This window comes from Daldinia decipiens (genome assembly GCF_022478715.1).
Source record: "Daldinia decipiens strain CBS 113046 unplaced genomic scaffold F4813scaffold_8, whole genome shotgun sequence".
NCBI lineage: Eukaryota > Fungi > Ascomycota > Sordariomycetes > Xylariales > Hypoxylaceae > Daldinia > Daldinia decipiens.
Genome location: NW_026054551.1, coordinates 81,921 through 102,056, shown reverse-complemented (window position 1 = coordinate 102,056; position 20,136 = coordinate 81,921). Strand labels below are relative to the sequence as shown.

The window sequence follows — 20,136 nt, the reverse complement described above, 5'->3', positions numbered from 1 at the left end:
ACATACCTGGTGAAGTATATAGTACATACCTAGGGCCATACTGGCTTTTGTCCCCGCCAGTCCACGAGAAGGTGTTGAGTCATAGTAAGTACCTGTTAGTAGTTTCTGTCCTATCAGTTGTTATTACAATTGGGTTAATGAAAATGGACGCCTCGTGGATGGGGGAAGCGTGCCATCAACTTCATCAGCATAGTATATGTTTGGTTAAAAAAAAACCCCTCTGACAGAAGGATCCAATTTTCAGTGAAATATTACCTATAGGTATATGAGTTAGAGCCCCAAACTAGAGCATCTGTACCTGCATAATGTTGTTATACGATCTAGGTACCTTCGATATAATAAAGGCTATTACAAGCGCTCGGGCCACCACATTGTGAGTGGCCATTGCGATATGAGAAGGTTCAGACTGCTGTTGATGCTGTATATACCTAGAATAGGTACATACCTACCTACTTTGGAACTGCTATGCGCTCAGTATATGTAGGTATATTTTACTTATAAGAAATGTAAACCAGGGAAGTCGCGAAACTGAACAGAGGTTAACATATACAGTACTAATATTTCCACACCTCTATGTACCATACTACCTCCTACCCACTTCCATATCTACATATAACTTCCTTCCTACCTCTTTCATTAACTACTTTCCGGCCGTGAGAGAATATTAGTCCACTAACCCCGCACCTGTCTTGAGTTGTGCTTGCCGGCCTAAGTAAAATGTGAGTATTCCGCATAAGGCGTGTCGCGTCGAGTCGCGATTCCTTCTCTCTTCTACTGCAGCCATTCCTTACGTTCCTGCTTTATTTGCTTTGTTCGTAACTTCTACCATTCACAAAGTCAATAAATTTCCAAATCTCTACTCTTTACCTACTAATCTTATACCCACCTAATTATTCGGTCGCATATTTTACAATTACTTTCTATCACCCTAGAACAATAGCATTCTTCTTCTAAATCTTCTAGCCTTACAGACTTACAATGGATTTATGCACTTCTTATGGTCGTGTAGGCCTAGAACACCACGACACCAAAGCTGGAAATGGTGATCCTACGGAATATGAGTATACCTGTCTATTCCCACCGCGTGACTGCCCTCGTGATGTCTGCGTAATCCATGGAAGGCCATCCGCCGCGCAAATATCGATTAGGATGGCTGAAAAGGTTAGCCGTTACGACCCTACTAATCCCCGAGAGCTATGCGAGCCGGGCAGTTGGGCACTAAGTTTACGCGAAAAGAAGATGTCTTCAGTTGCTAAAGAAGGAGTTCCTGAGGAGACACAGAAAGCGACTTCCTCTGCAGATTCCACAACCTCTCGGACACACAGGATGGACAGGGCCAATGCCGAGATGGTCCTGCCGGCAACTATTGGTGGAAGTGACTACTCTGAACCTTGGTATACCCCTGAATCCTTATCGAATTATTCAGGATTCCCTCAAGAGACTGGAGGGGCCGGACTTCCAAAAAGTAACCTTTGGAGGCCAACGAAGCAATATGTGCTTGGAGCGAGTAGGGAGAATCGGAAGACAGGCATTCCGGACAATAATGATTATGTCGACCGAGTATTTGCCAATGAGACTAAGCGTCTCGAGGCAATAAATTCTCATTTTCTGCCTCCTCTCATGCTCCAATTTGGCATCCGTTATGCTCCAGACCCATACCCGGCACCCTTCCCAGTATCACGAACCATCATGATCACCGGCTTTCCTAAGTCTACACCTCTTAGCGATCTTATGTCGCGAATCCGTGGAGGACAAATACTTTCCATCACAGAAGCTACGAGTCCTGATCCCGTCGGACCTACCGTGATCGTCGAGTTTAAAGAAAGCATTGCAGCTTGGGCTTACGTCCACTACGTAGAAAGGGAGATGCCATTTGTATTTTCTGGCGGGTTTAAGGTCACACTGGTAAGCTCACATAGCTATCCTACGAAGCCTGAGTTACAGCGTGACCTGTCAAATGGATTTACTCGACTAGTGGTGTTTCTCAATTTTGCAGAGAACCGGTCCTTTGAATTCTTTGACGACCTTGAGTCTATCCTTGGAAATCCAGAGGATATCCTAGAAGATTCATGGATCGAAAAGGGCGCTCTGTTCATCCTCTTCAAGAGTGTGGCCAACGCCAGTAAATATTACAAGAGAGTTGTATGGGACCAGGAAAGACTTGAGCCGGGCTCTTTTAACAGTAACTTACATCGATTTGCCCCGGATCCCTGCAACAAACCGTTATGCGACCTGCAGGAACCTTTCCGACCGGTAAGGTACCCCCATCAAAGCTTGCTAGACCAATGGGTAGAAACAAAGTCTCAAACAGCTACCTCTGCCGTCTATAGTGATGATGTCTATCAGCCACATGCTCCGACTTGCGACCATGAAGAGTACAAGGACAAGGGGGGAGAGATCGAAGTTTCGAGTCAAGCCGAGAAGAAGCAAGATACGATCCAGCCCATCGTGAACCTACTAGACTCGCCCATCCACGAAATTAGCCACGAGAAATTCCCTGTCATAACCGAATCTCCGACCAAAGCACCCTGGGAGCAATACCCCCTTATAGACGTCTCTACAGAGGAAGATAGAGACGAGAAAATGATACCAAAACATACGCTGCCACAAAACGACCCAGCCTATCACGAATTGTTGCACCGCGACAACTCCGATCTAGTCCGCCTATCCGAGGCTAACACTATATTTCACGCTCAGCCTTTCCGAACCATTCCCAAGGCAGAAATGCGTGCGCGATATTCCGGAATATTTGAATCCTAGAGTAAAGGGATTATTAGACGGGTGCGACATCAAAATTTCAAGAAGGCGTACCGGTATCAAAAGTGGAGTTGGGATGCTTAGCAAGAGTCCCGTTCACGACTTATGGCTCTATTTTTCTAGACTAGTGATGATACTACGTCGTTATGATTCTCTTTATTTTTCCGGGCATTCTTCACATCTCTTACAATTCGGGTTTATTTGCGGTATACACCAATTCTATGGGATAGCTGGGATAGCTAGCCCGAACTCGTCTTGTTACATCCCACCAGATGGATGTTCACACGGAGTTTCTGGAAGCCTTCCTATCTGCTTGCGTTATTTTCCTTTGATTCCTAAATAGGAGACGTTAACATCATCTTTCAGCATCAAGGCAACTTTCCGTTAACTTCCATCATGGCGTTGCGCTGTCTTTCGTCATGGATTTTTCACTGCATTACCGGAACGGATTTCACGCAGCATGGTTTCCTTTCTACAGGTTGATTTTCTTTATTTCGTCGTTTTGGGCGGTTTCTTCGGTTCACAGGTGGTGCTCTGGTATTAAAAAAAAAGAAAAAAAAAGAAAAGGGTAAAATAAGCAACACGAAATGGAAATGGAAACGGAAAATGGGAAGAGATGTGGATGGACAGTCAAGGGGGGAAATGGGGGAAGGGAGGAAAATTTGCTGTTAGAAAGACCAGCATCTGCTCATGCAATGCACGTACTCGGTGCTAGCACATACATGGAACATCTACACAAAACATCCCAAGGATGGATAGATGTAGAGGATGCTATCTGAACGACCTAAAAGCTTAGAGATACTAAAGTCGCTTAAGGTGCTCTTATGAATTTGAGATTCTTTGCCTTCCTACTTCCTTGCCCTTTGTGTGTCAATTGTTAGGTATGACTTGGTATATCATCGTAAACGAGAAACGGCACGTGTGATGCCATGGTTTTATGATAATTTATTAGTATTAATGTAGCGGTATGCTGGATGACTACTCAAATTAGAGCCATCCCTTGGATAATATATTGGTACTTAGGTGCCTTGGGTATGCAAGACGTAACTTGGGCTAGGTAGGTACACATGTGGGCGAGATATTGGTGCTCATACTGTCGTAAGTCTACCAGTTCTCTCTAGCCACTTACACCCGTCACCCCCTTCGCTGCCAAATAGATAGCTGCATCGATTAAATCACCTAAAAGCTAGAAGCCGTACTCCAACCTTGGCCGAGGTCAGTGTAAGCTTCCATTTTCATTGCTGAGACGAATAGCCGCGGCGAGATCTCTCATAAAGGCTGCACCTAACTCTTCGGGCTTTGGCCTTAGTCTGGGATCCCGCCTACTAGGGCTCGCATCCTGCTCTGCCGCTACGACGAGCATTTCCTCTTCCCCATAATCTTCATCGGCGTTATCATAGTCGCCTCCCTGGCTGGTATACGATTCATCACTCTGGCCCGCGCCAATCCCTACCTCCCCTAGGTTCTCCCCCTCTCCTGCGAACGCTTCCGCCACGCTCGAATACTTTCTCTTGAGAGTTGGTTGGCGGAATGACAGTATGTTGCTAGAGACATTATTGCTATTCTTCCTTTTCGGAGATGCTGGTGTGCGGCGGGCGGCTTTCTTTTTTAGATATAGTTTTATGAGCCCGGGCATTATATTCTCTTCAGGCTCCCAGGTTGGGTTTTGATCCGGTGGCCAATCACCCTCCCAGCGCACCTTGAAGTATCGCACGTGTTTACCATCGACGTTTATCATCCTGTCACCTTCTAGTCGCTTTACCACCCATACTTGAGGCTGCTCCTCCAGCTTTTGAGGCGTAGGTTTTGGTTTAGGCTTCTTCTTCAAGTGTGTGGATTCTTTACGATCTGTACCGCTATTTTTCTCACTACGTAGAGATGCCTGGGAGGGTATATCACTCGGTGAATGGGGTTGTGCTGACGGCCATTTGCCAGAACTTCGTCCCGCGGGTGTGAAGCCGTGATACTGCGGTGAATGTGTTGCAAGCTGTGGGAGAGGAGCTTGAGTGGAACCATCTCCTTTCCTATTCGTTGAGCGTGACCATGAAGGAATCGGGACTGGGACTGGAGTAACAGGATGTTTGATATCAGGTTTTGGTTGCAGTACTTCTTTGTTCGACCTCAGCGGTGTGGGAACCGGAACTGGCGTCGTAGAGTACTTTGCGCCGGATAATTGCGACGAAGCCATGCTTTTGTTTGGATTAAATGGTAGAGGGATTGGGACGGGTGTTACGGGGGGATGGCTGTCGGTTCGTGTGGGTGAGGATTGCGGTGGGAGCTGTCTATTGGATCGGAGTACTTCGGGTACGGGGACATGGCTTGTCGATGACTTCAGTGTAAGACTACCATTAGTGCGCTTGAACAACGTCGAATCCTTGTTTAGCCAGAGCGTTCTAGCATACGATCTGAATTCGGAACCCAACGACACGGTTTCGGGAATATTATCTAGTGGTATGTCTCCATCACCCTTGTCGTCTTCTATGTCCATATCCTCAAAAGAGCCATCATTGTACCCACATAATTGTCTGTATATTGCATCCTCCTGCTCCACCTCATCGATATCCTCCTCTATATCGGTCACAATCTCTCCGGCGGGCTTTTTTTTCGGTGTAGAGAGCGACGGTCCGGATGTACTAGCTGGGGGAAGCGCTACCTCGATATTCTGCGAAGTGCGAAGACTTGCCTGCTGTGCCAGCTGACGCGACTGGAGATTGGCTTTGCTTGGTCGACCACGTCTTTTCTGACTAGGTGCGTTTGGAGTCCCCGGTGCTGTTGAAGTAGAAGTCATTATTTTATTCTTTGCTGCTATTTCAATCTTTCTCCTTGTTTCCGCTTCAAGCCTTTGATCCTCCTCGTCTCTTTCAAGTAGTGCTTTGTATTCGAAGTCTTCCACAGCCCGAGGTGAGGCGTAGTCGTATATCTGGGTCGCGAGGACAGAGACGCGGGCGGCAGGTAGATCTGGCCATCCCACTACGTAGTACATGTGAAGCTTCAGCTCACCATTTGGGGTGGTGCCTGGAAGAACACGTTTGTCAACTATAAACGCGTCTGTATCATGTTCGGGCTGAATTCTGAGAGGCGCTAATGGTGGGCCGTCGCCAGGCCTGTAGGGTGGGGGTTTCGAGGGTAAGGGTATCTCGATCTGTGGTCTTCTTATTTGTTCGCTATCCATAAGTGCGGTTTGGATGTTGTTCCGCCGGGGAACAGCTCCAATGGCTACCAGTTGGTGATTGATGGATCGTGTGTTTTGCCCAGGGTAGCTGTGCGAACTTACTATGTATTATGTATTAGTATCACGGAAAATGTCTTGGCATAATTGGCGTGGGTCTTGCAAGTCAAATTCATGTGAGTATATTCCGTAAGTTCACATGAAGAACAAATGTATTGTAACCTTTTCAGCAGTTCACTATCAATATTGTGTTGTGGTATTTTGTAGTTGTATCCTTTGTTTTAATTAATATTATCGGAGGGTGAACACTTTTTGTTTAAGTTGGGTTAGGCATTTTCTTGGATATGTGATTTGAGCTTTCCAATATGTAAAGACATCCATGAATGTTCACAAAGGTACCTATGTATTTAGGTAGCAACTGGGATGTGTCTATGTACCCTATAAACTAAAGTTGGTTAACTTGAAGTATTCATTAAATAGATACACTCTCATTACATAATTAGTCCTTTACCGCCTTCTATTTCCGTTGTCGCTCCTTCCCTTTCCTTTCTGCCCATTTTGTGTCATTTTTGTGACTCAGTTGCCCCTCCCCCTCCATGCCAAAAATACAGTTGCTCTAACGAAGTAACCACCAAGAGCTTTCCCCTTTTAACACATATTCAATTCATATTCAATTCATACCCAATTCATACCCAATTCATATCCAATTCATATCCAATTCATCATAGAGACGATTAGCTACGAGAGTCTGCAACAGGAATCTGCAACAAGAATTGCAATCATGGGTGACTCAAATCCAAAGCCCTCCCTGCTTCCCGAGTCGGGAAAGAAGAGCATTTTAATCACCAGCGCCCTGCCATATGCCAATAACGTTCCACATCTTGGCAATATTATTGGTAGCGTCCTCGTAAGTGAAGCTGCGTCGCAAACCTCAATATATATAGTAATATAGCAATATCGTAACTAACACACTTTAACCCTCATAAGTCTGCAGATGTATTCGCTCGTTTCTGTAGAGCTCGAGGTCTACCAACACTATATATCTGCGGTACCGACGAGTATGGTACGGCTACCGAAACACAAGCCCTTGCAGAAGGTGTAGATCCAGCAACCCTTTGTTCCAAGTACAATGCCATTCACCGCGATATCTACTCCTGGTTCAAGATCGATTTTGACATCTTCGGTCGCACACCAACTCCCCAGCACACTGAGATTGTCCAGGAGATGTTCACGCGACTTTGGGAGAACGGTTTTATTGAGCAGCGAGAGACGGAGCAAGCCTACTGCCCCGCACATTCTTCCTTTCTGGCTGATCGCTTCGTCGAGGGCGAATGCAGCTTGTGCCATGCAGCAGGTGCCCGTGGAGATCAGGTAGGCTTCGTTGTTTCTTGGGTAGACACCTCCATTTTTCTAATGCATTTGTCAGTGCGACGCCTGTGGAAATCTCTTGGATCCCCTGGAGCCCATTGAAGATGCCAAAGCAGAATCTGGAGAGGACAGAAAATCCACTGGTTGGCTGGTGAACCCCCGTTGCAAGCTTGATGGCGCAACACCCGAAAGACGAAAAACGAAGCACCTCTACCTCCGCTTGGATGCGTTACAGCCGGAGATCAAATCTTGGCTCGACAATGCTAGTAATAGCCATGAGTGGAGCTCTAACGCCATAGCCATCACCCAGTCGTGGATTCATGACGGACTCAAGCCCCGTAGTATTACGAGAGACCTCAAATGGGGTGTACCAGGTATGCTAAGTCCTACGCATGGAAACCGAATTGCGCTAATCTCATATGCCTCGTAGTTCCCACCAACCTTCCCGGACTATCAGGGGATGATTATGACAAGAAGGTTTTCTATGTTTGGTTTGATGCCTGCAGTATGATATTGTACAATCTTTGCCAATCTATGCAGATATGCTAATGCGCGACAGTTGGCTATCCCTCCATCACAAAATGCTACACGGATAGGGATGACCCATCTGGCAAAAACTGGGAACGATGGTGGAAGAACCCAGATGATGTATCGCTTTACCAGTTCATGGGCAAGGATAATGTTCCGTGAGTGCTTTTAGACCAAGGGAAATCAGTTACCGGCTAACATCTTAAATCAGTTTCCACAGCATTATATTTCCCGGATCTCAGCTTGGTACAAGAGAAAAGTGGACCCAAGTTACCAAGTTGTCAACCACTGAATATCTCAATTATGAGGGAGGAAAGTTCAGCAAGTCAAAAAGCGTTGGTGTGTTCGGAAACAGCGCGAAAGATACTGGTGTGGCGGTCGACGTATGGCGATATTACTTGCTCTCTAGGCGTCCAGAGACCAGCGATTCCGAGTTCAGTTGGCGGTAAGTCATGAGCCGAGTTTGACACATCTAGTAACTTGTTGAGACTAATCACCTCTGTGGTTCAGGGAATTCGTTGATTCCAACAATAACGATCTGTTGAAAAATCTCGGTAACTTCTGCAATCGTGTTGTCAAATTCTGTTATGCGAAATTGAATGCTGTGGTGCCCGATTATCGGACCTATAACGATCCTACTGGTTCTTTTCAGCAACACAAGGAGGAAGTAAACGGGTTACTTCAAACATACATTACAAACCTAAAGGGTACCAAATTACGTGCTGGTCTTTCCACGGTTCTTAGGTACGACTTCTCAAATTATTCTAACAACTATTCATGAACTGACATTAAGTTTCTTTAGTATATCTGCTTTAGGAAATAAGCTACTGCAAGACAATAAGCTAAGCAACCAGCTTCTGTCCGAGGATCCAGAGCGATGTAGCGCTGTTGTTGGTCTTGCTCTTAATCACCTACACCTCATCGCGAACATTGTGTTCCCTTATTTGCCAGAAACCGCGAATGGCATTCTCGAACAGCTAGGCGTTCAAGGTTCTGGAAATGATCGGTTTTCTATCCCAGATACTTGGGCGGCTAATGCCATCCCGCCTGGCCAGGCACTCGGAGAACCCAAGCTACTTTTCACACTTATCCCTCCGGAGAAGGCAGACGAATGGCGTGAGGCTTTTGGGGGCGAAGAGCTTCGAAAACAAAAGGCTATTGAGCAAGAAAAAGCTGCAGCTAAGAAAGCCTCAAAGGAAAAAGAGAAGGAACGTAAGCGCCTTAAGAAGTTAGGCCTTGCAGGTAGTGCTAAGGGCGAATCATCACAAGGAGCTACAGAACAACTGCAGAAGCTTAGCATTACTGATAGTGTAGAAAGTCAACCTGCACAAGAAACATCCAAATAAGATGGTAGGTTCGAGGTCCCTGCTAAGTTGTTTTTTCAAGAGTGTGATGTTGGTAGGGCGCTGGTATAGAGGTTTCTGCAGAGACGCCTTGGCTTTAGCGTGGTAGTTAGTGTGTAGATAGCTTCATTTGAGCAAAGAATGCGGATCAATAAGGAGTAAAATGGTTCGTGAATTGAAATTTATTACTGCTTTTAAGTCGCTTTAAACTATGGACAGTATATTATTGACTCTGATTCGGGAACATTTGATGGGAAAATATTGCCGCTGTTTTCATTCATTACGAGGAGCCTGTTCGGACTGCCGGATTTCTATTTTTGAAATCAGTAGATAACGCTCAAAATGAAAGGCAGTTATGGGAGAGAATAGGCAAAGTCTGTTTTACTGCACAGTGTCTTGTGGGTTTGCATGCTGATTGCTGTGATCCCGAAGAAGAAAACAAGTTAGACTGGGTGAGGACGTTTGAGCATCTGGTTATCCATACATATTATCTAGTTCGTTCAGATGTGGATTATCTTATCGTGTAAGAATAAGTGGTATAGAAACCCGAGAGTTGCTTTAATATGCTAAGACCTTTATCATTATTATACTTAGCATTGTATCATATGGTAACTGGTAGCTAGGAATAATTTTAAGAAATAACTTGGAAGCCTCAGTGTGTCTGTCTTTCACTTCACTAATATTACTCTGGCTTTGACTAACATCAAGCCTTGATATTGTGGCAGTTCATTTTCGAAGAATTACAGACAAAAAACAAATATATGGGTTACATAGCTTTTCATTAGCACAAACCCGAGCGGCTGAGTCCTAGGTCTGCTTTAGAATCCTTCCATCCCTTATCCTAAACCAAGGTATGGTGAAACTGAAGATGGATAACTACGACTTAGGCGCTCTTCTTCCCCTCTGCTCTCTCGGCTTCTTCCCTGAATCATTTTCCGATGAAACCATATCCGCCAGTAATGGCAATAGGGCCAAGGGAGACGGCACTGTCTGTCATGAGGAGAATGAGAAAAACGCAGAATGCCTGCTGAATTGGAGAAAATAGTGTATAGGTGCTATAGGCGATACATTTGGAAGATCAAGGAAAAAAGGGGGCGATAAGCATATATAACCAGTGTCACTTCTGATCCGGCGGGATAGTGTTGGTAGTACAGTAAACTATAGCTTGGTCATAATTTGGCAAATATGTGGCAAGATATTGAATTGCCATCTTTACCTATATATAGGAGGCGTGTATTTGGCATGTCTGGATGTGACCTGGGACTATTAACCAAAAGTTGACCTCCTAGTAGCATATATCTTATCATTGAATATATGCGATATGTCTTCCTAACTGGTTTGACGATTACGGCAAAGACTATAATGTTGTCAAGAGGCACATTTCCCACGGAGAGGTCAAGAAATTCTAACTATTTAACCTTTTACTCGCGGTCTAGCTCAGTCTTGAGTTTCTTAATATTATACCACTACAGTTGATAGGATCAATTCATTAGCGGTGCCATTCAGGGGCTGAGGCTCACTAAGGGCAAGCTCACGAGGATGAATAATGTTAAGGGGTAATAGAGGTAGATAAATACTTTATAACAAGCCCGAAAACGCGGTTTTAAAGTGATAGTGAATTTATAATGTACCATATAGTTCATATCTCTGTTTGGTTGCTCGCCGTTTGGGCTTCCTTCTGGATGATGATCTACTTCATACCCCTTAATATATAGGGTTTCGGACATTTCCATATATTCCTCACAACATATCCTGATAGGAGGGATGACTATCCCTCAGGGTGATTTACCACCATACGGCTTTGTGGATTTAGAGTCTGGGAACTTGGTGAATAGGTCCCGGATCTTATCAATTGGTGCGGTCATGAAGCTAACGACCGTTTCGAATGGGGGTTTATCAGGAGCGCTGGGATGACTTCGGGTTGGCGTAAACAACTTCGTCTTCTCGAATTTCTGACACAATTCCTTAGACTGCGTCAGCCCAAGTGCATCCTCCAGTTTTACAAGATCTTGTTCTTCCTCCTCTTTGATATGACGCTTCAGGTCTTTGAAGAGCGCCTCCAACGTGGGGAGGAAGCTTTGGTCTCCAGGTTTCAGCTTCTGGAATTCGTAGAGTTGTTCTTTGACCTTACATGTCTGTTAAAGCTCTTTCACGGAATCATGCGTATTGAAAGGGGGTTTCAGTACCTTTTGATGCTCATCGCGATCCATATCAGCTCTATGGGCTCCATCAGGAATCGCCTTTTCTAAGATCGGATATACAACGATCTCCTCTGCAATTGAGTGCGTGATAGCTCCCAAATGAAGGCATTCTGAAATCGCCTCTGCTCGTCGGGGTCTTTGGAGCTGCCAATGCGGTTGTAGTAATCCTCCAGTTCTCTGTGGTCCTGTTCGATAGCCTGGCTTATCTTGAATATTTGACTGTGTTCAAGTGATTCGGCTTTATTTCCTGGGAAATGGTGTTCTGCGAATGTGCGCTGAAGAACATGCGAAGGAGCCGGACTGTAGATCCTTACCGGGGCCCTTACAAACCGGACGAGACGACTCGATTGACAAGGCATTCTTGGTGCACTAATGACCTTTTTAGGGAGTGATAAATGACATTATCAAATGCTATAATTGCATTAGCCGTACCTAATATACTCAACTCATCGGGCTTGCATAGAATAATGACGATCTAGATGACAGCATTTCACCGTCACCTTCGCGTCTGTCGCAACGGACCGCCAAACTATGATATGAGCGACGAATCAGGGTTCAAATTTTATTCATCCCAGTGCAGAACTATTAATTAAATGAAAATTGACGACAATATTGATTTAAGTATTGCGTAATCTATTCCTTCGCGGTAAACAGGTACCACTAACTGATTCTTAACAACCCGCCTAATTTATGATATTTCCCTTTATTCTAACGAGTGAGTTGTCGAGTCTCATGAAGACATTCTCTCGAACAGTACCTAACCTGGGAAATCTTCAAATTTTCGTTCTCTTACCTACATCCTGTCAACCATACTGCAGCCTGCAGAAGCCTCATCATGTTGCGCTAAAGCCCAAGAATTATTTCGACCCAATCCCCAAGGTCCTTGTCTCAGATCAGCACTCTCAATCACTACTGTTTCATTTGCTTGAAGTTGCTCTATCAAGCAAGCAGACCGGCCAGTCGTAGTGAATAAACATTTGAGTCCGGAATTTCTTATTGCTTGAACCAGCTCCTCCAGATATATCGTTGTAGTTCGGTCATCCAGCCACTGAAAACTGTCAATAATACAGAGCATGGTGTTTGGCATAAGCGATAGCAAGTCTTGAAATAGGTCTAACATCTGCGACCAGCACAGAATAGATCCATCAATTAGTTGGAGTCGGTTTAGAGAGAAATCAGAATGTGTTGTGAATCGTGGGAGTAAGAGCTCGGCCATCTGTCGTATTAGAGCGCAAACGAGAGCCACGCAGGATTGGGCCTCTCGTGTGTCATTGCCTGGCTTCAGCTGCTCTCGACGGCGAATCTCACAGCAGCTTTAAAAAAATAAGAAATCAAGTTAGTTGGTTTTCATGCTAAGAGTACCTATTAAAATATTTTTGCTATAATCTTGTGACGCTTAACACTTACTAGGAGATAACTGGGATGCGAGAGCTCTCTGTCAATTCCACAATTTTGTTGGCTAGTATAGTGATAGGGTTGTCAAAGTCGGCAGCTTCTATCAATGGACCTTCAAGCCAAAGAAGACGAGAGGACTTGTCTTTCACCCATTCACCTAGTCGACCAATGATTTTGGAACTAATCCTGGCCGAGTTAAAAGATCCATCAGGTAACCGCACACGATCTCGGTGGAAGAAATCCTCTAGGTGTTTGGAATTTAGCACGATTTCTTCCGAGTTCCATTCCGTGAGGCATGATGAGCCCGCCTTAGCTGTCGATGTAACCCCTAAGTCGCCCGGTCTAGCGAGTAGGGAAACAGGAGATAATCCTAAAGTAAATCAACGGGGTTTAGTTCTTGGTCTGTTGGAAATATGAAAGATAGCCGCTTACTCTTGTCAATTGAGTGCATATCCCCTATCCATACCATTGCTTTATCCCGCAGCATGCTAGTAAGGCGATCAGCTAGCTGCTTGAATTGTTGACCTTCTTCTCTTAGAAGCTGCCTCTCTCTCCGTCCTTCTGAGAGTTCCTTTTCAATCTTCTCTGCGACATAGACTATCTCGGCGTGTCGTCGCTCTTCACCAACTAAGCCTAACCTAATGTCCTGTGCTAGATCTTCAACAGTCAACCTAGTTACCCGCTGTTCTGCATGGGAGCTTTGGGCTGCCAAGTTTCGTATCATATCAGACTTGTGCCTAATTGTCTCGACCTGGCTCTCGAACCTTTTGTAGAAGTTTTCGTTGAAAGAATCTAATAGTCTCTTCCGCCTTTTCTCTGTTATCCAGTCCATGGTATCTGAAAGAAAGATGAAAATATGGGCATATAAATCTGCAACTAGCTTCGTCATTGCCTGGGTCCTGAATAACTCCAGCTCCGATTTACATTCGTGGACATGTTCGCTGATGCGGCACAATGCTTCCGATAAGCCTTCGGCAATGCGCTCATGATTAACACTAGCCTAAATAAAGTCAGAATACAATAAATCGTGGGGTGGGGATTTGAATTTACTTGTATGATAATATTTAGAGTCCCGGTAAAGATAGAGACGTATTCGTTGCCTTCCGGAATGAGCTTCAGCATTGACCTATGCGAGTCAATGGTGCTACAGAAGTTATGGAATAACTTCATGGCTTTTCCGCGGCGCCTACTATCTCGCTTTGATTGTGCCGCTGCGGTAACCTCTTTGACAAGATCAACCACGCCTTCAACAGTGGGCTCTGATTTTGTTATATTCAGACGATCCGCAACGGGACTACTTGTCAGAAAAGGGGCCCATTTCTCTCGTAGTTTATTTGATTCGATGGAGATAATAGTAGTAACAGGATCTCTGTTTTAGAAAAACCGTTAATCATGTTTGTGACATTCCCAGATGTTTTAGGGTGACCTTACTCATGACCTGTAGACGGTTGCCACGGCTCGAAGAATATTCGCCATGGATTCCTCAAATCTCTTGGATCCGGTCGTTCGTGACTCAATACCTGACCCAAACGCTGGGCATCATCGCCGCCACGAGATAATCTTCCTTCAGCATCACTGCTATACATCCGTACAAGCCTCCGAGACTCCAAGACATCATCGATTGAATTGGCCATAGAATCGCCGTCCTAGGTAAATGGAAAGTTCCTCAGTATATTCAAAACAAAATAGACGTCCGGGCTACTTGTTTAGAAGTCCATTAACTACACTTAACAAGGCTACAAAGGTAGATACTTAGACTCATAAATGCCGATAGGCTCTCCTGTAGGCTCTATCTAATGTGCATGTCACAATATCACGTACGCGCAATACTTCTCTTGCTATTGGATACCGATAAGAGATATTCGCCAAGAAGTAGGACTTGTCATAGAGCCTGCCTCAAAATGCGGTATTTTTATTTGGAGTCTATACGTACTCCAATTGACAATTCAAGGGCTGTGCTGACATGAGTGCTGTCGAGTGTCGTATAAGGCATCTTAAAAAGTCAGGCTCCCCTTCATTCATGGAGAAGCACATTTACACATTTACTTAATCAGGACTCATACTACGCATACGCCGTTCTTTTCAGCAGGGTGAGACTTCGTATAGTGAGCAGAAATAAAGAAGTATAAAGTCTTGTCTGTTTTAGTCTATCAAAAGGAAGAGCCCTCCTATTATCCTTTTACATATATACAACAAAATACTCGAATTAGGTACCTAACCTACATCCTATGGAGGCTGGCAATCAAAGACAACCTACTTCCACAGGCGACAATTCCGGGGGTCCTTGGATTAGATACTGCGTGGAGTATCGAAATCGCAACACCAATGAATTAATCAGCCGGCATGATACCAAAGCCCACGACCTCGATACTAATGGTGCTGCTCGTGGTGGTCTAGCCTTCGCTGTAGTCACGACGTTCAAGGTAACACCAACAACTTCAACTACCATCTCCGAGACGCAACCATCTCATTCATCTCCTCCAATATATTCTCTACATCTGTATTCTCAGGCTATAATCAATGCCCTCCAAACCGTAGTACAATACTACCCATCTCAAGATCTGACAGGTAACATCGAAATAAAGTGGCCGTACCCAATCCTGGTCCATCATTACGACGAACTGGAGAAATTTCGCCAAGAAATTGCTCTTAAGAATGAGACCGAGCTCTGCGTTAGAGAGAAGTGGGCCTACGAGCACATAGGCCTGCTTCTCGAGTTCCTCGACCATAATATCATGGAAGAAGTAAGAGCTGAAAGAGAGAGAAACAGAAAAGGATTCCACACGTTCGAATTTGCCTGGGTAGGCCTGAAACCAGGCAGTACAGTACTTACACAGTACAACACAAGTACTGACCAAAATCCCGGAGTAATACATTCCATTTCGGGTGGCGTGTTCGAAACCCCTCGAACTGCTTGGGTAGTTAAATTCTGGTATATGCAGTACGATGGTTATTATTTAGGGAGGGTCGTGGATTCCTACGAAATGGATGTTTTTGACGGACAAATCGAGTTCAAAGCCTTGGAGGTCGACAATCTTGATGGAGAGAATCTTGAACCCGACGTTGAAGCCCAGTTGAACTACGGCAAGACTTACTGGAACCTATTAAGGAAGCAGTGCAGACAATACAACGGAAAAACTCAAAGTTTTCCATATAATGAGGTATGCCGCATACCAATTCCTTACTTTTGACTAGTGAGGTTGAAAGACTTACAAGCAATTAGGTCAATGGTTTAGTGATGGTCGACCTCAAAAGCTACTACGAGAGGTACCAGGGTGAAGTAAAACTCATGGATAACAACGACTGTCGCAACTGGAATTCGGATTGCAAATGCCCAAGTTGCAAGAATAAAAATACTGACAAGGAGAAGAAGATATTAGCCCTCTTTGATGATTACAATATGATCGGAATTGAGACAACAGAAACACTGACATCTCATCAATATTTTCTTTGCAGTTACGAAATAAAGGCATTCGTCTTTAGGACCCGTTCCTGGGGTAAGTTGAGATCATATTACTTTAAATATCATAGGTTTAATTAACACTTTAATCAGAATCCTTACACACGCGCCATTTCTCCGAGCCGCAGTTTGACGAGGATCTGATAAACCATCTTGTCATGGAACAGCGTAGGAAACAAATGTTGAAGTCATTGGCGAAGAGCTTTGCTCGTGTAAATAAGCACGGAGATGCCTTAACTAACGATCCGTGGGCAGCCGACTTCGTAAAAGGAAAGGGGCAGTATGTATCCCTGGTACCCTGATCTGATTATAATAATGCACCAAAACTTATGCTTTTGAGTTCTATCCGACTTGAATCAGTTGCTGCTAACACTCCTTTTTAAATAGTGGTATCATCTTTCTATTACATGGTCGGCCAGGAGTTGGCAAGACGTGTACCGCTGGTGAGCCCCTTTGCCATTCCCATAACACGTTTTCGATGTACTAACGAGTTAAATTCCCTGTGTAGAATGCATTGCAGCCTTCACAAGGCGCCCTTTGATGGTCTTAACATCTAGTGATATAGGCACCAATCCAGAAGTCGTTGAAGCAAATTTGACAATGCATTTCAAGAGAGCAAGAAGTTGGGGGGCTGTCCTTCTCATCGACGAAGCTGACGTTTTCATGGAACGTCGCTCAACAGCGGACCTTGTTCGGAACAGCTTAGTCGCGGGTAGGTTATTATGATGTATTATGTGCCAAAAGCCAGCACCTGTTATTTGAATATATTAGTGAATCATTTTGCTAATATATGATATGACGCTCTTCAGGGTTCCTTCGAGCTCTCGAGTTCTACGACGGCATATTATTCCTCACTACGAATAGGGTTGGCTCGTTTGATGACGCCTTTATCTCGCGCGTACATCTACAATTGTATTATTCCGACTTCGACGATGACCAGAGGCGGCAGGTCTGGCAGACCTTTATTGACAAACTTGCTAAAGAGCGAGGTGACTGTATGCGGCTCAACGTCGATGCAAAGGACTATATCAGGGGAGCCGAGATTAAAGCTCTTAAATGGAACGGGCGAGAAATCAGAAACGGTAAAACATGGCCTACTGTCGATGTTTCGTAATTTGCTCTCTGTTCTAACTAAGAATATAATTCTAGCGTTCCAAACCGCTGTATCATTGGCGGAGTATGACGCCGAAAAGGGTGAGGATGGGAAAATCATGATCACAGACGAGCATCTGAGAGCAGTCGTTGAGCTCTCCAAAGATTTCAAAAATTACCTCAACGAGCTTCATAGAGGCGACGAAGGGAAACGGGCGGAGCGTCATTTCGAACGTTTGGATTCGTATGATGGGATATAGGCCTAAGGATCTGATTTGATTGACTTCCGACAATTTTCTTCTAAAAAACTGAATCAAGAAATACTTCAAAATATTTTTTTAATTCATACGCGATCTATATTCCTCGCCCTTTCCCATATAAAAGGGGTATACCCCTGACATTTTAATATCTCCACCGTCTGATGTGAGTATGAGGCTGCGGACTTCTTATACGTCTAGATAATTACATCTAAAGGAGAGAGCAGTATAGGAAAGCAAGCTATTTATAATGGTGAAAGTAGTGTGCAAATCGAAGAATGCCTTTCCGTCTAAGCTTTCACGTCATTATTCAACCCGTCGAAGTGGAATCCTTTGTATCCATTTGACGCGCTATATCCCAGACTCGCTTTGTAGTTCTGCACGCCTCCCAAGTACATCTGCGATGCTCTTGGCTTCCCGGCGATGCCGTCGCCCATGTACCACTATTCATTCAAAGTGTTAGCGTCTCCTCATTGTGACGTGGCAAAGGTCTCTTTGGTATCAACTTACGCCTTTAGCCTTCGGAAGAAGCGATGCGTTTGTCACGCCTTCCACATGCTCGGTCCATGTCTTCTCGCTTTCTTCGTCCGTCACAATGCTGCCGATCCCCGTATCACGGAGGCGGTTCATGACGTCGGCGATCCAGTTACCCTGGATCTCGGAACACGTGGGGCCATTGCAGAAAGCTGACGGAGACTGAGGTCCGTTCGAGAAGAACATATTCGGGAATCCGGCGATGCAGATACCGCAGAATGTGCTAGGTCCCTGTTTCTGGAACTTGTCCTTTACGGTCTGGCCGCCGATCCCGCGAATGTCGATGTTCGTCAGGCCTCCTGTGACGGCATCAAAGCCAGTCGCAAGAACTGGGTAAAAAGTCAATATCTACCGCAAGGATCCAAGTAATCAGACAGGTACTCACTAATAATGTCGAACTCCAATTCCTTCTCGGTTGTTCGAATTCCAGTCTCTGTCACTTCAACGATGGGGGTCTGGTTAACGTCGACGAGGTCTACATTCGGCTTGTTAAACATGTCGAAGTAGCCGTTCTCGAGCGGTACCCGCTTGCACCCAAACGGATAGGGCTGATTTGTAGGCGCCAAAAGTTCTTGGTGCCTGGGGTCGTTGAGACGAGCCCGGGTCTTCTCGCGCCAGAACTTGTAAGCCTCATAATTAGCCTCGGGAGTAAATAACATGTCCGAGTAGGTTCCAAGCCAGAATGTGAAATCTCCATTCTTCCATAGGGCCTCGTAAGTAGCCTTCCGTGTAGCCTCATCATCGTCGAAAGTTTTCTTCGAGAGGAGTTCGAAATCGAAACCCCAGTAGCGGTCGTGACAGGTATCAAAGAATTCCGCCAATTCCTCCTTAGGCATAGGTTCTTCATCGTCGGCATAATATATCTGTTTCATTCGCAATGGCATAGCAGGTGTACGCTGAAATACCACGAGTTCCCCAGCCACCTCGCTTATAGCGTGAGATAGCTGGACGCCGGTAGAGCCTGTGCCAACGACGGCAACCTTCTTGCCCCTTAGATCCGGCTCGTCATGCGGCCAGTAAGAAGAGTGGACTATAAGGCCTTTGAATGACTCAATGCCTTTCCATTTAGGAGTCGACCGACTAGCTGCAATTCCGGTGTGCGGCAAAAAGAATTTTGACTTGAAGATCCGGCCATCCTTTGCCGTGATAACCCACTTAAACTCCTTCTCATCCCAAATAGCTGAGGTTATGTAGGTATCGAAGTAGGTGTCTTTTCTAAGGTCCCATTTCTCTGCCACAAATTTGAAATATTCTCGTAGTTCCTTGTGGTCGGGGAATCGCTGCTTCCAGTGCCAGTTCTGCCAGAGTTCGGGGTCTGAGAACTGGTAGTGAGGCGCATGGCTATCAACACGGGCGCCTGGGTACCTGTTCCAGTACCAGACCCCACCGTAGCCAGAACCTGATTCTACAAGCTTGACCTTATAACCCTCGTCCCGGAGCTTTTTTAGTTGGTATACACCAGCAAAGCCGGCTCCGATGATGAGAGCATCTAGCTCTTCAATGCGGTTTGCTTCGAGTGAGCCCATTTTGCTTCAATTTAAATCTATAGCTCGAGTTAAAGGGCGCCCTACTAAGGTGTTGTGTCCTAGTTGAATCTTAGAGTTAGATAGAGGCACGAGTCAGAATGTCGAAGTCTAAACTTGTCTAAACCTGCACGACTAAATACTCTCAGCTCGAAGGCCTGATGGGTTCGTTTTGATATTGGATTTCCTGGACAAAGGATCGGGGATGGCGATTTATATACACCTCTCCAAAAAGAAACACACCACTAAGAACAGCAGTCGCATAGCTATTCGGATGGTCTTACTTATTGCCCCTCGGGGAATTTAGTGAAAGCCGAGTTTGTTGGTGCTTTCAACGCGTGTAATTTGGGGCGTGTGGACAGACAAAGACGTCGAAGTGTGGGAACGAGTCTAGCTTGAATTGTTCCCGTGTTACCTTGGGGGTCGTTTCTAGCCAAGTAGTAAGAGTCCCTTATCCTTTTTCTCGCTATTTTAACTGGCCTATGGTCGAACGTGTTTCCCTTGCACAA

General features: G+C 45.2%; 7 protein-coding genes across 7 annotated transcripts; 3 read left to right on the top strand and 4 right to left on the bottom strand.

The window, feature by feature from the left end:
* Positions 1-978: 978 nt before the first annotated feature.
* F4813DRAFT_401307 (uncharacterized protein) lies at positions 979-2,760 on the top strand (the record flags this gene model as incomplete). Its single annotated transcript, XM_049248393.1, has 1 exon — positions 979-2,760. One exon carries the CDS (start codon positions 979-981, stop codon positions 2,758-2,760), a length of 1,782 nt encoding a protein of 593 aa, XP_049101669.1.
* A 925-nt stretch (positions 2,761-3,685) lies between these two features.
* On the bottom strand, positions 3,686-6,336 carry F4813DRAFT_351695 (uncharacterized protein). Its single transcript, XM_049242442.1, has one exon. The coding sequence runs from the start codon at positions 5,927-5,929 to the stop codon at positions 3,974-3,976; it is 1,956 nt and encodes a 651-aa protein (XP_049101668.1). The 5' UTR covers positions 5,930-6,336; the 3' UTR covers positions 3,686-3,973.
* Positions 6,337-6,435: 99 nt separating this feature from the next.
* F4813DRAFT_351693 (tRNA synthetases class I (M)-domain-containing protein) lies at positions 6,436-9,525 on the top strand. Its single transcript, XM_049242441.1, has 8 exons — positions 6,436-6,833; positions 6,914-7,297; positions 7,353-7,668; positions 7,725-7,799; positions 7,854-7,980; positions 8,034-8,267; positions 8,333-8,566; positions 8,625-9,525. Exons 1-8 carry the CDS (start codon positions 6,708-6,710, stop codon positions 9,166-9,168), a joined length of 2,040 nt encoding a protein of 679 aa, XP_049101667.1. The 5' UTR covers positions 6,436-6,707; the 3' UTR covers positions 9,169-9,525.
* Positions 9,526-10,940: 1,415 nt separating this feature from the next.
* On the bottom strand, positions 10,941-11,725 carry F4813DRAFT_387194 (uncharacterized protein; the record flags this gene model as incomplete). The annotated part of the gene is made up of 3 exons (XM_049246528.1): positions 10,941-11,291; positions 11,352-11,382; positions 11,427-11,725. The coding sequence occupies 3 exons, from the start codon at positions 11,723-11,725 to the stop codon at positions 10,941-10,943; spliced, it is 681 nt and encodes a 226-aa protein (XP_049101666.1).
* Positions 11,726-11,921: 196 nt separating this feature from the next.
* Positions 11,922-14,576, bottom strand: F4813DRAFT_351692 (uncharacterized protein). The gene is made up of 5 exons (XM_049242440.1): positions 14,193-14,576; positions 13,812-14,130; positions 13,194-13,761; positions 12,774-13,131; positions 11,922-12,679 (listed from the first exon to the last, which is right to left on the bottom strand). Exons 1-5 carry the CDS (start codon positions 14,393-14,395, stop codon positions 12,160-12,162), a joined length of 1,968 nt encoding a protein of 655 aa, XP_049101665.1. The 5' UTR covers positions 14,396-14,576; the 3' UTR covers positions 11,922-12,159.
* Positions 14,577-14,607: 31 nt separating this feature from the next.
* F4813DRAFT_322270 (P-loop containing nucleoside triphosphate hydrolase protein) lies at positions 14,608-17,783 on the top strand. The gene is made up of 7 exons (XM_049241017.1): positions 14,608-15,922; positions 15,985-16,258; positions 16,315-16,501; positions 16,609-16,664; positions 16,730-16,933; positions 17,031-17,303; positions 17,371-17,783. The coding sequence occupies exons 1-7, from the start codon at positions 14,990-14,992 to the stop codon at positions 17,571-17,573; spliced, it is 2,130 nt and encodes a 709-aa protein (XP_049101664.1). The 5' UTR covers positions 14,608-14,989; the 3' UTR covers positions 17,574-17,783.
* F4813DRAFT_322280 (cyclopentanone 1,2-monooxygenase) lies at positions 17,633-19,770 on the bottom strand. Its single transcript, XM_049241018.1, has 3 exons — positions 18,490-19,770; positions 18,081-18,433; positions 17,633-18,013 (listed from the first exon to the last, which is right to left on the bottom strand). Exons 1-3 carry the CDS (start codon positions 19,628-19,630, stop codon positions 17,861-17,863), a joined length of 1,647 nt encoding a protein of 548 aa, XP_049101663.1. The 5' UTR covers positions 19,631-19,770; the 3' UTR covers positions 17,633-17,860.
* Positions 19,771-20,136: the final 366 nt, after the last annotated feature.

What these genes read in the sequence shown, in the direction of transcription:
- F4813DRAFT_351695 (XM_049242442.1), bottom strand. Translation starts at nt 5,929, where the DNA reads ATGGATAGCGAACAAATAAGAAGACCACAGATCGAGATACCCTTACCC.
- F4813DRAFT_351693 (XM_049242441.1), top strand. Translation starts at nt 6,708, where the DNA reads ATGGGTGACTCAAATCCAAAGCCCTCCCTGCTTCCCGAGTCGGGAAAG. An exon ending in TGTTTGGTTTGATGCCTGCA is followed by an intron (nt 7,800 to 7,853) that starts GTATGATATTGT and finishes AATGCGCGACAG; the next exon opens with TTGGCTATCCCTCCATCACA. An exon ending in ATGGGCAAGGATAATGTTCC is followed by an intron (nt 7,981 to 8,033) that starts GTGAGTGCTTTT and finishes ATCTTAAATCAG; the next exon opens with TTTCCACAGCATTATATTTC.
- F4813DRAFT_351692 (XM_049242440.1), bottom strand. Translation starts at nt 14,395, where the DNA reads ATGGCCAATTCAATCGATGATGTCTTGGAGTCTCGGAGGCTTGTACGG. An exon ending in CAACCGTCTACAGGTCATGA is followed by an intron (nt 14,131 to 14,192) that starts GTAAGGTCACCC and finishes TTTCTAAAACAG; the next exon opens with AGATCCTGTTACTACTATTA. An exon ending in TATGCACTCAATTGACAAGA is followed by an intron (nt 13,132 to 13,193) that starts GTAAGCGGCTAT and finishes GATTTACTTTAG; the next exon opens with GATTATCTCCTGTTTCCCTA.
- F4813DRAFT_322270 (XM_049241017.1), top strand. Translation starts at nt 14,990, where the DNA reads ATGGAGGCTGGCAATCAAAGACAACCTACTTCCACAGGCGACAATTCC. An exon ending in TTCGTAAAAGGAAAGGGGCA is followed by an intron (nt 16,502 to 16,608) that starts GTATGTATCCCT and finishes CTTTTTAAATAG; the next exon opens with TGGTATCATCTTTCTATTAC. An exon ending in TCGGAACAGCTTAGTCGCGG is followed by an intron (nt 16,934 to 17,030) that starts GTAGGTTATTAT and finishes GACGCTCTTCAG; the next exon opens with GGTTCCTTCGAGCTCTCGAG.
- F4813DRAFT_322280 (XM_049241018.1), bottom strand. Translation starts at nt 19,630, where the DNA reads ATGGGCTCACTCGAAGCAAACCGCATTGAAGAGCTAGATGCTCTCATC. An exon ending in ATTGGAGTTCGACATTATTA is followed by an intron (nt 18,434 to 18,489) that starts GTGAGTACCTGT and finishes CTTTTTACCCAG; the next exon opens with TTCTTGCGACTGGCTTTGAT. An exon ending in TTCTTCCGAAGGCTAAAGGC is followed by an intron (nt 18,014 to 18,080) that starts GTAAGTTGATAC and finishes TTGAATGAATAG; the next exon opens with TGGTACATGGGCGACGGCAT.